General features: G+C 41.2%; 3 protein-coding genes across 16 annotated transcripts in view; 2 read left to right on the top strand and 1 right to left on the bottom strand.

Annotated features, from left to right (window-relative positions):
- mbnl1 (muscleblind-like splicing regulator 1) overlaps positions 1–6,380 on the top strand; it is a 32,088-nt gene extending 25,708 nt beyond the window's left edge. For 8 of the 14 annotated variants that reach the window (XM_079173107.1, XM_079173105.1, XM_079173112.1 and 5 more), the window contains 5 exons: positions 625–660; positions 1,425–1,510; positions 1,876–1,920; positions 2,633–2,704; positions 2,838–6,380. In XM_079173107.1, the coding sequence (XP_079029233.1) occupies positions 625–660; positions 1,425–1,510; positions 1,876–1,920; positions 2,633–2,689 (224 nt within the window). In that variant the 3' untranslated portion in view covers positions 2,690–2,704; positions 2,838–6,380. The remainder of the gene's footprint in view (positions 1–624; positions 661–1,424; positions 1,511–1,875; positions 1,921–2,632; positions 2,705–2,837) is intronic. The other 6 variants (XM_079173106.1, XM_079173102.1, XM_079173104.1 and 3 more) reach the window with 3 other exon arrangements.
- Positions 6,381–8,322: 1,942 nt separating this feature from the next.
- On the top strand, positions 8,323–10,591 carry LOC306706174 (ras-related protein Rap-2a-like). Its single transcript, XM_079173120.1, has one exon. The coding sequence runs from the start codon at positions 8,626–8,628 to the stop codon at positions 9,172–9,174; it is 549 nt and encodes a 182-aa protein (XP_079029246.1). The 5' UTR covers positions 8,323–8,625; the 3' UTR covers positions 9,175–10,591.
- A 3,335-nt stretch (positions 10,592–13,926) lies between these two features.
- Positions 13,927–15,049, bottom strand: LOC306706172 (complement C1q-like protein 4). Its single transcript, XM_079173118.1, has 3 exons — positions 14,781–15,049; positions 14,538–14,660; positions 13,927–14,414 (listed from the first exon to the last, which is right to left on the bottom strand). The coding sequence occupies exons 1-3, from the start codon at positions 15,031–15,033 to the stop codon at positions 14,134–14,136; spliced, it is 657 nt and encodes a 218-aa protein (XP_079029244.1). The 5' UTR covers positions 15,034–15,049; the 3' UTR covers positions 13,927–14,133.
- Positions 15,050–15,081: the final 32 nt, after the last annotated feature.

Raw genomic sequence — 15,081 nt, 5'->3', positions numbered from 1 at the left:
TATGGCTTCCAAAGCAACCACCAACCACCACCACCACCAGTGCTCTGACCGCCCAGAGGATGCCTGGATCAGTCTAACCCGGCTCCCTGCTTGTCTGGGGGAGGGGGATGGGCAAAGTGGTAGATTGCAGGACAGAGCAGCTTGTTTTTGTCCTCAGATAGAGGGAACAAAGATTATCAGACACATAACTTTAAAAGCTCTAGATTTCATTCCAGGCCCGTGAGGGTCAAACGTTCTAAGAATGCTTCGACAGATTTGTGCATTGTGCTTTGTATGGCGTTGCATGGCCACTAGTCGTTAAGAGTTGGTTAGAATGCCTCTCTGTGTATGTGATGTTTAATACTCGATAGTCACGAATCATAACCGCACTATCCCTCTTTGTTGTATTACACATTCATATGCAGTGCACTTCAGACAAAAGTTAACATTCACGATTGCATTTTGATGAGCAGATATGAGTTCAGCACTTCGCCTTTTTTCCAATCACTGATGACTGTGTCCAAGGGATATTAACCTTTTTTCCCCCACCTTATCTCTCCCCTCACTCTAACGAACCATGTGATGGGCTGTTTTGATTTCTCTTCCCTATCCAATCCACTTCCTGTTGCACTGCATGATGGGCAGGCTCAATATTGTGCATGACACCTTCAGCCAGCATTGGTAGGTTCCAGCTTTCCTTCTTCAGTTGTCTGTAACCTCGTGTCTGTGACTCGCACGTCATCAAAAATTGAGCCGTGCTCTGAAATTGACTGTATTACAACGACTTTGGGATTTTTAAAATGAGATTTTGGTGACCTGAGAGTCACTGTTTTGGTTGCGTGATTTGAAGCATAAAGCAAGAGTCCTCCACATAAGGAAAGACAAACTTTTTGTGGCATTTAAATGTTATTTATTACCTGTATGACTCTTGTTGTTCACAATCATTTTAACTGAACTTTATTTTGTTATAATTCTCTGTGCACCTACTATATCTTGCTTGACCACTGTCGTCCTCATGCTCGCTCTAAACTTGGCTTTTGGCTTATCTAACCTGACACCTATTGAAACTTAAAAAAAAAAAAACAGATTTAGAAAACTGGAGGGAGTTTAATTATAACCTTCTCCCTTATCTCCTCTGCCTTAAAGACTCGTGTGACTTTATTTATGTTGTTTTTTCATCTGGTGTTTACCAGCAGAGTAACGTATTGGTCATTTGACCACTAATAATACACATACATGTGGAAGTGAGTGACTGCAGCCACACTGCGTCACGTCAAGCTCTCAAATCACAAGACGTCTTATCAGTGGAAGAAAGGGAACCAGTTAAACCCAATCCCTCTCTGACTCCCCCGCTCTCCTTCTCCCTCCCTCATTTGCCTGGTATGTATGTGGCCACACTGCTCCTCTGTGTATTTTTGCTTACATGATTTTCCCTCCCAAAAAAGTTCCCATGATGCACGGTGGTAATCCAGCCACTGTGTCTGCAGCCAACACATCTGCCACAAGCCCCTTCGCAACTGCCACCAATCAGGTTTGCACCTCTACTGCCCCTCTCTCTCTCTCTCTCTCTCTCACTCTCTGTCTCTCTCTCTCTCTCTCTCTCTCTCCCCCTCTCTCTCTCTCTCTCTCTCTCTCTCTCTGTCTTTCAATGCACATGGACGACCTGGGGATGCTTGTGTCTTACAGCCGGGGGTGGGTTGGGTAAAAGGCGGTACTCCCTCTTGTTGGCCTACACTAGAGTCCAACATGTGTACACATATCATACTGTGATACTTTGAACTAACCACAATATCTACACGTGTCTTTAAACTATCTGTCTTTCTGGAAAAACATACTGTATTGCATTTAATGTTTGTCCTCGTTGTAACCTCGATTTTTGTCCTTTCCCATTTTGAGGACTCTTCCTTATCAAAGTTGACTACCAACGAATACATGCAATTGGTATGTATGAGGTAGTTTTATTAAATTATTAGAGCCATTCGCTGTCTGTGCCCTTTGGTGCTTGTTTCTTTTTTTGCTGTTGTTTTTTCCCTGCTGCTTCCAGCTTGTAAAGCAAAGCTTTACCATGTTCCTCGTGTTCATTCAAAGCTGGATGTATTCATGATTAGAGTTATTGTTTTGTTACAAACACTAAACACAGTGCATCTGGTCCTACAGTAAAGCTACTGTGATGCCAACATCAAAAACTACACTAAACTAAACTAAGCAAAGTCAGAAAATAGTCTTAACCTATAGTCTGTAAGAGGATTTGCAACATTGTGCTTTCAGTTCTGTTGAAGGCGTTTCGTGAGCAGTTAGTTGCACAGTTTCATAATAGCAGAGAAAATGTAGGAGGAGTCATCATGTCACCAGTCTTGATCCAGGACCATTTCTCTGCACTTACCTGGGGTGTGCAGGTCAACAACATGGAGGACTTAGATTTGCATGGGGAAGCCCCCCCTCCCCCGCCTTTTAACCCTCCTCTCCCCTCCCTGCTGTCCACAAGTGTCTGTTGATTCTTGATATGTCATAACGGAAACTCTTGCCAATTTTTTTTCTATTTTGTGATCTTTATCCATTTTCAGTAATGACCTCGTTTTAGAGAAGAGGATGTGAGTGTTTTTCGCTTTGGGATGCTCCATTTGATCCGTTTTGTCTGTTTTTCTACCCCCAGATTCCAATAATATCTGCAGATCATCTGAGTAGTCACAAGTACTTGACTCAAATGTAGTTCCTCTCAAGAACAGTGAGTTCCTATTTCCTATTCTCTCTATTCATCACAAAGTGTGTTCGTTTTGGGTGCACGTAGTCTTCAACCTTCTGCCTCTTTCAGGTAGCAAAACCTATTTTATTCAAGTACAATCCGTCGTGTCTTCCAGATCAAATGAATGTGTGCTGGCACCGTCCAAGCCAAAAGAGTTCAGCCTTTATGTACATAACCTTCAGAATGTCAAGCAACGGGGACGAGGAGAGTCTGCCATCTCTTAGCCGGTCCACGACGATGGTCTCATCACATGTGTAAACATCAAAGGTGCAACACGTGATCTGTGCCATCCTCCCACATAGCAACGTCAAGAAGAATTTGTTGTCAAATTCCAAAAGTCCAGCTGAGAGAAGAGGACATCTTGGTGCCGGGGTCGGTGTGTGTCTCTCCCTCTGTGGGAGCAGTTCACATTACACCTCCGTGTCTGACGGAATCATATCACTCAATTTGTTCTAATTATCATCATTACCGCATGCACGGAAGGTCAAAGAGCTCGGTTGCATAACAGCAACATCCAGTGCTGGTACGTCAGTAGACCAAGATTTTTTCCTTCTTTTTTTTTTATTTTTGAATTTGTTCTGCTTTATGATTACGTTTTAATTGACAGCCATATTTCATAGTTTACAAGTCTGATGCAAACACGCAGCTTGAATTTGATTGGAAATCTGAACGGCACAATGATTTTAACAGGAATTTTTATTCGCCAAAAGAATCGGGCTTGTACAGTGTTGTGTTTTTACGGCTACCAGTGAAACTAGGTATGCTGAAATGAGGGTCTTGGACGTATGAATGTTCTGGGTAAACCAACAGACATGTGCACCTTGAAAAGCACAGCCAGGCTAGCTTTTCTCACCTCGTCATGTGCCATCAAGGCCATACAGCTAAAACCAGAGTGTTATCTCAGCAGTGTTATTTGTTTACTGAAGGTAAAAGTTTTGTATGGCTCTTTTTGTATTGTTTTGTTTTCAGAATCTCCATTGTGGGTGTTTTTTTTTGTTTGTTTTTTTTTCTACTTATTAATCAGTTTTAGAAGTGGGGTTCTCGCCAAAATATTTGGTTTTAATTTTGATGTTTTTGTTTTCTTTTAAAATGAAATTGGAGGCTTTTTCTAAAGTTTGTCGTACCTCTTTTCATAGACTAGTGTTTCTTTTGTTGGGATTAAGTTGTTGCTCAAGTCCTTTGACTATAAAGTGTGGTGAAGTAGGGGGTGTGGCTTCAGTTGACACCGTGTTACCTTGTTCTCCCTCGTTTTAAAGAGGAGCTACTCTAAAAACCGTGCCTCCAAGAAGCACTGTTGAGCCATTGATGGGGATTTAAAACAACAGACCTGGAGGTCTATTAGGTCATTTAAACCGCATGTGCACTTGAATGATTATCTGTCCGGTCACCCTGTTTTTAATTTCACATCTCATCCTATGTGACCTTTCGCTTTTGGGGAAAAGCAGCACTTTGTGTGTTTGTATTTCTAAGCAAAACGCGAAGGTTCTCATTCACCTGTAGATCTGACTACACAAACCAAAGCACACTTTTTTCTCTCAATCATATTCACAAATGGTTACAGAAGCGTCTCTCAAGAGGCTTAATTAAGGAAAAAAATGTTTTATCATCCTTCATTCATCATGGATTTTATGATCACGTCTCTTTTGTGTTTTCACAGAGGTGTGTAGTGTGTCTTTACCGATTGTAATGTACCTAACGAAGCCTTAGATTACAGTTTATGGGTCCCAGCCCAATCAAATGTACTTTCAATCACCGTGCAGGTAAAGAACACCAATGATGTTTTATAGTTCTGTCACGTGGCGCTTATGATCTCTTTTTTTTTTCTTCTTCTTTCTCTCTGTGTAAAAGTAACAATTACTCTCTTAAATTTCATTGAACTTCTGTGTTATGTACTACTTAAGGATTTGAATCTATTTGAGGTATGTAGTTGTAGAGTTTTCTTCTTTTCTTTTTTTTTTTTTGCCTTACTATATATTACTTGACGACATTGATATAGCCGTAGTAGATTTTGAGGTAGTATGACATTCATAACTTTTTCAAACCATATAATGGATAATGTGTTGAGTCAGTTTTAAATATCCACTTCCTTCATAGAGCTGGATGTCTTTTTCTTTTTCAGATGATGTTACATTGTCAGTTCATTTTGTGGATGAAAGACTTTTTTTGATACAAGGAATGAGATCAGTTGATTTGCTGCCACTGCAGACGAGAAAAAAAAACTAATGTTTTAACCAACTTAAATTTTTCCTTGTAACATGTCAAGATCATGTTTGAAGATATATTGTATTGAAATATAGATTGTCCATGTTTTAGAGTAAAACTTATTTTCTACTGTATCCATTTAAAAAAAAAAAGAAAAAAAAAAAAGATATGTACTTTTGTTTGAATATTTCTTAAGTTTGCCCTGAATGTCAGGCCAAAACGAGCAGCGAGGTCGACGGGTCTTTGGATGTGTGTTGGGTAGTGAGATTAGGAGCGAGAAAGCAAAGAGGTCGGAAATGCTGCAGATGATGAGTTCTAACCTAAGGGACGAAGGTTGACTTTTTGCACTTCTGTATATAGTCAAATGAACAGAGAAAAAAAATGTGTATCATATTGAGATATTATTTTGAATAAAAAAAAGATCTATAATTATAAGGAATTTTGTTAGATTAATTTAAATTCTTGAATTAGAAGACCAGCTAAAAAAACAAACAATTGCTTGCAAAGAAGGGCACTAGTTTCTTGGCCAATGCATTCAGAGAAAGCTATGCGCTGTTTGTCTTATTTTATCAGTAGTATTGCCAGGGAATGTCGAAGGGGGATAGATACGCCCCCGTGTCATGCTTACTCCACCCCTCCTGTGGGATGACATATCCAATAATATCCATATATCAGTTGTTAGACTTGATCATGCAGTATTGCTGCTCCCATGGCACAGTTGATACATTAAACTTTCAAAATGTGTATTCTAATTTGATTTGACTGCATGTAAAGGTAAAAACATATAAACGCGGATAAAATGCGTAATTATGTAAAGAAAGGTAACTCATTCAGATTACAGAATACATAGAAATATGTTGGGGGGGGGGGGTTACACGTACAGTAGAAAACATCCACAGCGGGGAGAAATAATACTTCAAAAACAAGTCATCTTACTCTTGTGTGATAACAACGTGTTATTTAAAGAATGATCAAAAATATTAGCACTCATCCACCCCCAGATACTTTCTCATAGCCATATAATGACAGTCGACACTGACTCACGGGAAGTTCTTCCTGCTATCACGGCTGTGCACTCAGCAGGCGAAGGCTCGCCGCACCAAATGCGTATTTGGAAAATTAGTCTTTGAAATGAATGTAACAGTCGACCGGTCGCCGTGTTTCTGACCGGAAGGCTGCTGTGTTTAGTTGCTACAGAACCAAAGCACCATTCTCTCCAGCGCCAGATGTTCAGTCTGCTGGCTGGAGCCGTGGTTTCTCTTCCCTGCTGGGGGCACATGTATGCTTTGACTGCTTTTTACTTGTAAGTGCAACCATCGATTATGTATTTGCTAACAGTTGCCACACAATAATGTACTATTCTGTCTTCAGATTTGTTTATGCACATTTTATTGTTGCCATAATTGACTCGAAAATCTGAAATCTGAATAAAACAATATTTGATTTGCTCATGCAACAGGTGTGTGGTCACTGCCTCTGTGTGTTTCAGATGTTTGCATCCAACTTGATATTTAGTAACATATCAACACTGCATGTGTTTATTTCCCACTACATTTTGGCATCTCATACTATGTGAGGGGGAGAATCTAGTAGAGCGTATTCGTCATTGTTTCTGAACTTCAACCTTGAGGGTTCAATGTCAGCGAGACTGGAGCAGCTCCACAGAGACCGATGTTATTATTAATTAAATTGATCTTGCTGCAGGGCAATCTTCATGACAATGTGTGGTGTATCTGGGTCAGAAGTGGGTCCTATTCCATCAGGGGTCTTATTTCTATCTTTCGGAGAGATTGTAGCCTGTAGGGTTCAGACAGAATGGGTTTCTTATTCTTATAGTGAGTCGTGTTTGCTAGATGTGAACAACAGGAAGTCACACCTCCAAAATTCAAAACACAGGAACCTGTGTTCACTACCAAATCTAATGACAGGTTTTCTAATACAAGCAGTAACAAAAAAAACTAAATCTTTCTCTGCTTGTATCTTCATAATCTCTTCAATCTGTAACTCAGCCTCTCTGTTACATTAACGCAGCATTGGTCGGGCTTCTTATCCTCATTATGTTGTCACGGAGCATGTTAGCAGGATATTATGGTGCCATGTGTCGTCTATCAGATCTGATCGGATTATCACAACAGATTATTCACAATAAACGATAAAAAAAACCTCATGGTTCCTGCTATAGAATAATTGAGTAATCTGATTAGATTTGATATGTTTTTTCATAATATTCTGTGACAATGCTTTACTTCATTCACACAGCATTGTATTTAATCAATGAAAACACAGATAAAATGTGAAAACACATCTGTCTTAGAATAAATAAATAAACATTAAGAATCAAAATATATTATTCTAACATGAAAAATAAAAACAACTGTCCACGTCAGTAGTGGAATGCAGATGATTACATTTATTCAAGTGTTTGAGGTACTCGAGTATTTATATTTCATGCTACTTAATAATTATTTTTCACAACATTTCAGAGGGAAATGTACTTTTTACTACTTGACATTTATTTCTACTTCACTGACTGAGATTTGACATCAAAATATATATTGTGTACTACTTTTAATATTTTTACTTGATAGTTAAGTACGCATAGCCATGTATTGTGCTTGAGTACAATTTTAAGGTACTTAAGGGCCTCATTTGAGTCTTTCCATTTTATGCTTCTTTATACCTCTACTCCACCACATTTTGGAAGCCGATATTGTACTTTAATTACTGTTGTCATTTCTAGTTACTTTGCATATTTAGATTATGAATACAAAATATGAATCAACAAATAAGTTATTATATAATACAATAGGTTAAACTACCCAGCAGAATATAAAGTAATTCAAACAATTTAAAAAGCCCCACTTTTTCAGCTGCAATATTAAAGTAGTGTTTACACATGAATATATATATATATTAATATGATAAATATATGATTCTTAAATGGGACATTCTACTTTTATTTGAGAAATGTTTTGAATTTCTTGACTTTTATTTGTAGTATTTTCACGCAGTAAGTAAAAGATGTGAGTTCTTCCTCCATCACTGGCCCATGTGTTGAATGTACAGTAAGTAAGCTGACATATGTAAATTAGATAATTAATGACCTAATTAGGGTGCATTATCATGTATAATCATAATTACAGGGACAACGGGCAGCTCGAGAGCCTCTTGTTGAGAGCAATGACCGTGAGCGTGCACGCGAGGGGCACAGGTCACGCAGACCGGGCCGCAGACACGCGCACGCGCCTGCAGTATCCGTCGGTCACCTGATGTCTCCGACTGAGTGGTTGTTGTTTTTTTTTCGGGGTGACGGCTCCTTTAAGAAAACGGAACTGAGTCTCGGCTTTTGACGCGCTCGAGGATGTGGGCAGGAAACGCCGCGCGAGAGAGGAGAGAAGCGATCACGCTTCCCAGCGCCGTCGTTGCACAATACGGTCGGACCAAAATGTGCTTTAATCTTCCCCGCTAATGTCCAGGCGCGGTCGTTGTCCTCGGATCTGCGCTCCGCGGGCCGTCACAGAGCGGACTGGGAGGATTCCACGGCGTGGGGTTTGACTCCTAACCGAGCGAGAGGGCAGCCTTCCCAGCCTGCGCGATTTGAAAACATCGGGGCTGGTCAGCGGGTGGGAGAGAGAACAGGCTTCGTAGCTGGAAAAAAAAAAAAGGAGGTGTCTTGTCTATCTTACCCCCCCCCACGAGCCATGAGGGAGTACAAAGTGGTTGTGTTGGGGTCGGGTGGAGTCGGGAAATCCGCGCTGACGGTCCAGTTCGTGACGGGCTCCTTCATCGAGAAGTACGACCCCACGATAGAGGATTTCTACAGGAAGGAGATCGAGGTGGACTCGTCCCCGTCGGTGCTGGAGATCCTGGACACGGCCGGGACCGAGCAGTTCGCCTCGATGCGAGACCTGTACATCAAGAACGGCCAGGGCTTCATCCTGGTCTACAGCCTGGTGAACCAGCAGAGCTTCCAGGACATCAAGCCGATGAGAGACCAGATCATCCGGGTGAAGCGGTACGAGCGGGTGCCCATGATCCTGGTGGGCAACAAGGTGGACCTGGAGGGGGAGAGAGAGGTGTCTTCCGGGGAAGGCAAGGCGCTGGCCCAGGAGTGGACCTGCCCGTTCATCGAAACTTCTGCCAAAAATAAAGGCTCGGTCGACGAACTGTTTGCAGAAATAGTCCGACAGATGAACTATTCCACTGTTCCCAGTGGTGGCGACCAGTGCTGCTCATGTGTCCTGCTCTAAAAGAAAACAACAACAACAACAACAACATACAGACACAAGTGCATCCGTGCTGAATTTGAGCTTCTTAACTTGTCCCTGCAGGCGTTTTGCATATCTATTCTCTCTCTCACACTGTTGTCTTATTGTTGCACACAACACACAAATCGACGACGACAACAATCGATTATGTATTATAGTCTGGAAAAGTGTTTACATGACAAAGTACTTGAATGTTTTGGGATTTTTTTTATATAGCTTTGTATATGACACTTCTCTGGAAATGTGCCTCAATGGGAATGTCTTATTGTGAAACCTAAGAGACACTTGTTGTTGTTTTTGTGTGGTTTTATTTCTTAAGTTGTACTGTTACATCTTCTAGGCCGGGGTCCATCTGTCTGGGGGAGTGGTGGTGTAGGGGGGGGGGTCACTTTGCAGGTCACTTTTAAGGGGATATGCTTCTTTGGATTTGTCTACTTCTTCTTCTTCTTCTTCTTTTTTTAGTTTTTGCCAGAGAGCAGCAGACCTGAACGCGCTCTCAAACACATCAATCACCACTCAAGCCTTGCACAGGTTACTCAAATACAATCTCAATTTACCCCCCCCCCCACCCCCCCCCCTGAAAAAGGTCAGGTGTGATCCAAGAGGCCGCAGATCGCCACCCACTCAAGATACTGTATTTTAAGCTGTGGATTGTGGTGGACTTGTGTTAGGACTTTATATTCTAGTTTGTATCCCCCCTCCCCGCCCCGTCCTCTGAAGTGGATTTATCACGGAACTTGCACTTAGCTGACGGTGCCCCTCCTCAGTGTGCACAAACGAGGACCTTTTTGCTGTCGCTGCATGGGGAACAAACCCATGTCAAGTGCCTTCCCCAAGAAAACTCCTGTGACTGTGCCAACCGATGAGCCCTATACTTCTTCTTCTCCTTCTTCTTCTTCTTCTTCTTCTTCTTCTTCTTCTGCAGCGCGTCTTGATGGCAATCAGAACTTTTTAGCAGTTTCCAGTGATCTACTTTTGTTTGGTGTCAAAGTGAAAAGAGCCTCTTTCTAAGCTGAGCTTGTACCAGACCTGCTGTTTCAGGGTCCGGTTCAGGCCGTTTCTCGAGGTACTAGTCCAACAAGAACAACAGAGTAACTTTAACCTACTAGCATTATGGTTCGGTGAAAGGCAAGCCATGTTTGTCCGTTATTATCTAGAGTTTTTTTTTCTTTTCTTGAAAGTGACATTTGTGACTTACGGTAATTGTTAATTCTCCCTTTGGACAAAATCTTCTGCCATCCACCTGTCGGTTTGAAAGACTTGTAATACAAAAAGCATTTTACGTAACGCTGTGTACTGTGCTTGTCTCTGCTGATGACATAAAGAGTCTTCATTTCGGGGTGCTTTGAATGTGATTGTCCCTGTGAGTGGCCCATGAATTGATTCGCCAACAAATGTATTAACTGACAACTGATTAACAGTTAAAGTAATATATGAAGATTAAAAAAAAACATTTTCTAGTTCCAGCTTCACTGATGTCAAGATTTGCGGGGGGGTTTTCTGTTCCATCATCCATCCCAATACTTTTGAATTTAATTTAAAAACATAGGTTAATCACCATAATTATTTGCCTTTTCTTGGTATTTAGATATCATGTGGTGAAAGGCGCGACACTAGATGCCATATTTGACACTTCTTTACAAAAAGGGAAAAAAAGAGTAGCAGGTTTTGAATGCTTACTGAATAGCCTTCGACACCTCGGTCGTGTTATTGAGTAGGTGATCGTGGCCCCTGCACGTGAATAAGAAAAAAAAACGTCTCATTCCAGTTGTTTGGGTAGTGGGTTGGGTTTCCAGTAAGAGTGTTTTGCTCGGGGAGGGGGGGGGGGGGGGGGGGAACCGTTTCCCCTCTTCCCGCCGCATGTTTTCTAGGCTGTGGATCGGAGGACAGAGGGGGCTTTTTCTGTCAGCCACACATACCGTCGGCTGGTATTTTGTAAAAAAAAAAACACGTTCCTCAGACCGGCCAATGGGCTGCTGCCTCGAGTGTCCCTCTAACCGCAGAGATTCAAGGTCAGATTACCAAATTCGATCTAGTGACATGCTCACATGTCCAGGTCCATGTGTGAAGAAAGCTTCGCTTCAATGAGCCCAGCAATGCCCGCCTTGTTTTCATCTCGTAGTCCTTTCATTAAAGATCTGTTTATTACTGCTGATTACTCCAGTTTTACACAACACACGCTATCTATGGTCTTTCTATTTGATTGGGAAAATTTCTCCCCTTTTAAATGAATAGGACTTCTCAGCAGAAGTGCATTCACACAGCAGGAGATGAACTTACAGAGATACTAAGAAGGATGCGGATGGGAATCACACGTGCAGCTCGTGCTAACTTAAACTCAGACGTTCGCTCGTCGTCAAAAAAAAAAGCAACAACCCTGCAGGATCACTTTTACATTTTAAGACACAAAGGGAACAGACGGCACAAAAGAAGCTGCCAGATAAATGCGAAAACCTGATTTAGTTGCTTAGCTACACATTTCTGATCCGAGCAAGTGGTTGAATGTGTTCACTTTGCTTCACAGATGTAAAATAATACGTAACTCAATGAGCAAACAGGACTGATGTCACTGCCTGTCAGTGGAAAGAACATTTTCTCAGGTAGTTGAGTACAATTTTGAGGTTCTTGAAGTTAACTTGAGTTTGTTGTCATTTATAGTTATAGACACATTGTACTTTTTACTTTTATTTCATTCATTTGACAGCTTCAGTAACTAGCTCTAGATCAAGACTTTACATAAAGAAAATCAACTTTTAGAGATTACTTTTCGGGTTGTTTATGAGTTGTTTACAATCGAAGAGAGATTTTCCCTGTAAGTTTCACAGATTGTTTGATTTAAATAATTTTTAAAGGCTCAAAATTGTAAAAAAAAAATATCTATATATATATATTTATATATCAGATGTTCAGTGCAAATGTGTACAACATGAATACAAATGTACACAGATTTAATACAGATTTATATTATTGTTGTTAACTGAACTACAAATAGAGTGGTTAGAACTAACTCCACTTTAACCAGCTACAACAGTTAAATACATTGATCAATATGAACAATATAATATTAATACTGATTCCAAAAGAAGATCCTGATGAAGCACTGTTATTCAAGAGGTTTTACTGAATATTTTTCTATTCTACGCAAATTCTCCGAAAGGAAAGTGCTGCTCATCTTTCGGTTGTTGAAATAAAGTAGCTAATCGTATTTTGGCATTACCTCTATAACTGTATATACATGATATAGAAATATATACATGTATGTTACAAATACAGTTTTCAAGCTGCTCCTACGCATTTGGAGCTGGAGGTTTGCCTAAAATCAGAAACCATCTTGTGCTTTCTGCAATATTACACAAACCTTCCTCCTGGATTTCAAAGATCTGCCTGTTCGGCTCAGTAGATGTGTAATACATGTGAGATAAAAGCAATCTTTCCTTTAGCATATCCTCTGCAACATTTAACCCGTTTCGTCTAAAGCTACGATGTCTACAATCTGTGCTGCGTTAGCATTTCATTGCATGCAAATCAGTCGGCCGCAGCTTTATTGATACGTTCTTACTTTTTTAGAGTGTGGAGGAAAGGAAGGGAGGATGATAGAATGCTTCCTGTGTTGCGGCAACCTCACCGCAGATCTATGAAATGTTGAAACGGACATGCAGTTCCTTTTTAACCATTTAGAAATAAATGTTCTGCGTCGTCACAGCCTGTCCTCCCTCGGGTGCCCGTGACACAGGAACGTGACCCCTGTCCTTAATGCTCCGAGAACTACACGTCCTCTGATCTGAAATCTTTGACAGAAAATGAAGGAGAGGGACACGACGGGGGAAAGGATGAAGAGATTTCACTTGTGTAGGTTGTGGTGCATGGCGTGCAATGGCTCCATGCGATTTGAGTTGAGCAAAAAGCCAGCAGGATCATGTGACACTAGTTTACAGTAGTTGCCACGGCTGGTTCACTTTGAGCTTTTTTGGACTCACGGCCTGAGAGAGAAATGGTAACATAGCAACAAAAACACTGGCACATACCATCTACTGCAGACGTCTCATCCTAAAGCGCCTTCTCACTTTCGAGTATTGAAAAGCTTTCACGCCTTTAATATTGTTAAACCACATGAACTCAACCCAACATGACAGCTGACAGCATGCACACTCAGTCTGACCCCCGGCAGCAGGAACGGGTTCACCGTGTGAGAAAAAGCGGAAGTAGGAAACTCTTCCTTCATCATGTGTCCTGTGTGCAAAGCTTGACTCGGGTTTTGCAATAGAAGCTGCGCAACTGTAGAGGAAAGTCTACAGTAAGACGTCGTACAGGGACTAGAAGCTGAGGTGGCATGTTGCTATTTTCTTGGTTAGCTTATAGTTCTCGTAGTTTATACTCACAGTGACGCAGACGGACCTTTGCTGGTAACCGCATAGAAGGTCAAGTGAGGTCATGTGTTCACTCATACCCTGCACCTCTTTGTCTTGTGCACTTTCTTTTAGAGGTTCAATCCAAAGACTTATATCCATCTCATGTCTGTCTCTTAAAGCAATAGCTCAACAGTACACTTATTTGCCTGCTTGCTGAGCGTTAGTTGGAGAGATCAATTCCATCCAATACGTCTGTCCGCTACATATAAAGCTATAGCCATGCACTAGGTTAGCTTAGCTTAGCTTAGCACAAAGACTGCAAACAGGAAGGAAATGGCAGTGTGCGTATTTGTTCTACGGTAAATTATGACAGCATTTTTTTTTTTCAGACTTGAGTCACTTTATTAATGAAAACACTGTATAATGGCAAACATACTTACATAATATCAACACATATACAGTTCTCAATGTACACACTTATCACAGGGATTACTTTCTCATCAACACTTTTCTGGGATTGTAAGAGTTCAAATGAAAGGGAAAGTTAAGCTTACATCAGGTTAGATAGTCAGCCACTAAACTCCCTTTTAACTTACAGAGGGAATAACAAATGACCAATGAAGGTGCTGTGGTTATTGCTATTATCATAAATCCAGGTGTCTTGCCGGAGTCTCATGTACACCTGGTCTCCCACTTCAAGCTGTAGAGTCATGCCATTGGTGGCTGTCTCGTACCTATTTCCAGCTGCATGGTTGTAAACAGTAAACATCTGCTCTCCGTTCTTCATCAGTCTCAGTCCCATTGATCTGGATGAGCGATTATGGCCAGAGAAGCTCAAGTAATAAACTCCTTTGACTGGAGCAGTGAAAATACCTGGGGATGATCAACAGAGGGTTACACCTGTTGTCGTTTGCATTTCATCCAGAGTCAACAGCAGTATTTATTCACCAAATGAACATGTATATCTATGAATACAAGTTGTTATGGAATGTTTACCTGTTGCAGGGTTGTATGCGCCTGTGTTTAAGAAGACGTTCTTGTAGGTCAGTGTGATCTCAATGTTAAAAGGTCCGATATTTCCAATATCACCGAGAGATGCTCCAAATGCCACCCGTTTACCTTGAGAGGGAAGATGAAGTCATTATAATGTTTATTTTGTTTGAAGACAACTAAACCTGAAACAACCTGTAAACAATAAATGATACATACAGTAAACAAAGTCAGGATATAAGGTCTTACCTTGGACCTCTCTCCTCAGATCCTCTACTTGTTTCTCAGTGTTTTTCAGTTTGGACTCTAGTTCCCTTAAGATGACAACAAGTTGGCAGTAGTTGTTCTGGTTCCCAGTCATAGCACATGAACAAATACCAGATGGCTCGATGTTTGGACTCTCTGTGCTGTTGCTCTCTCCTGCTCGGGGATCCAGTCGCTGCACCTCAGCTACACTAAGGTAGAAGAGGGAAAAAGTCAACACAGCCACGAAGGTCTTCATCTTTCACTTGCTTCTGCTCGTCTTGATCAGCTCTAACCACCATGCTTT

This window comes from Pholis gunnellus (assembly GCF_910591455.1).
Source record: "Pholis gunnellus genome assembly, chromosome: 14".
NCBI classification, from domain to species: Eukaryota; Metazoa; Chordata; class Actinopteri; order Perciformes; family Pholidae; genus Pholis; species Pholis gunnellus.
Note: the sequence above shows the minus strand (reverse complement) of the source record. Positions and strands in the feature narration are given on the sequence as shown.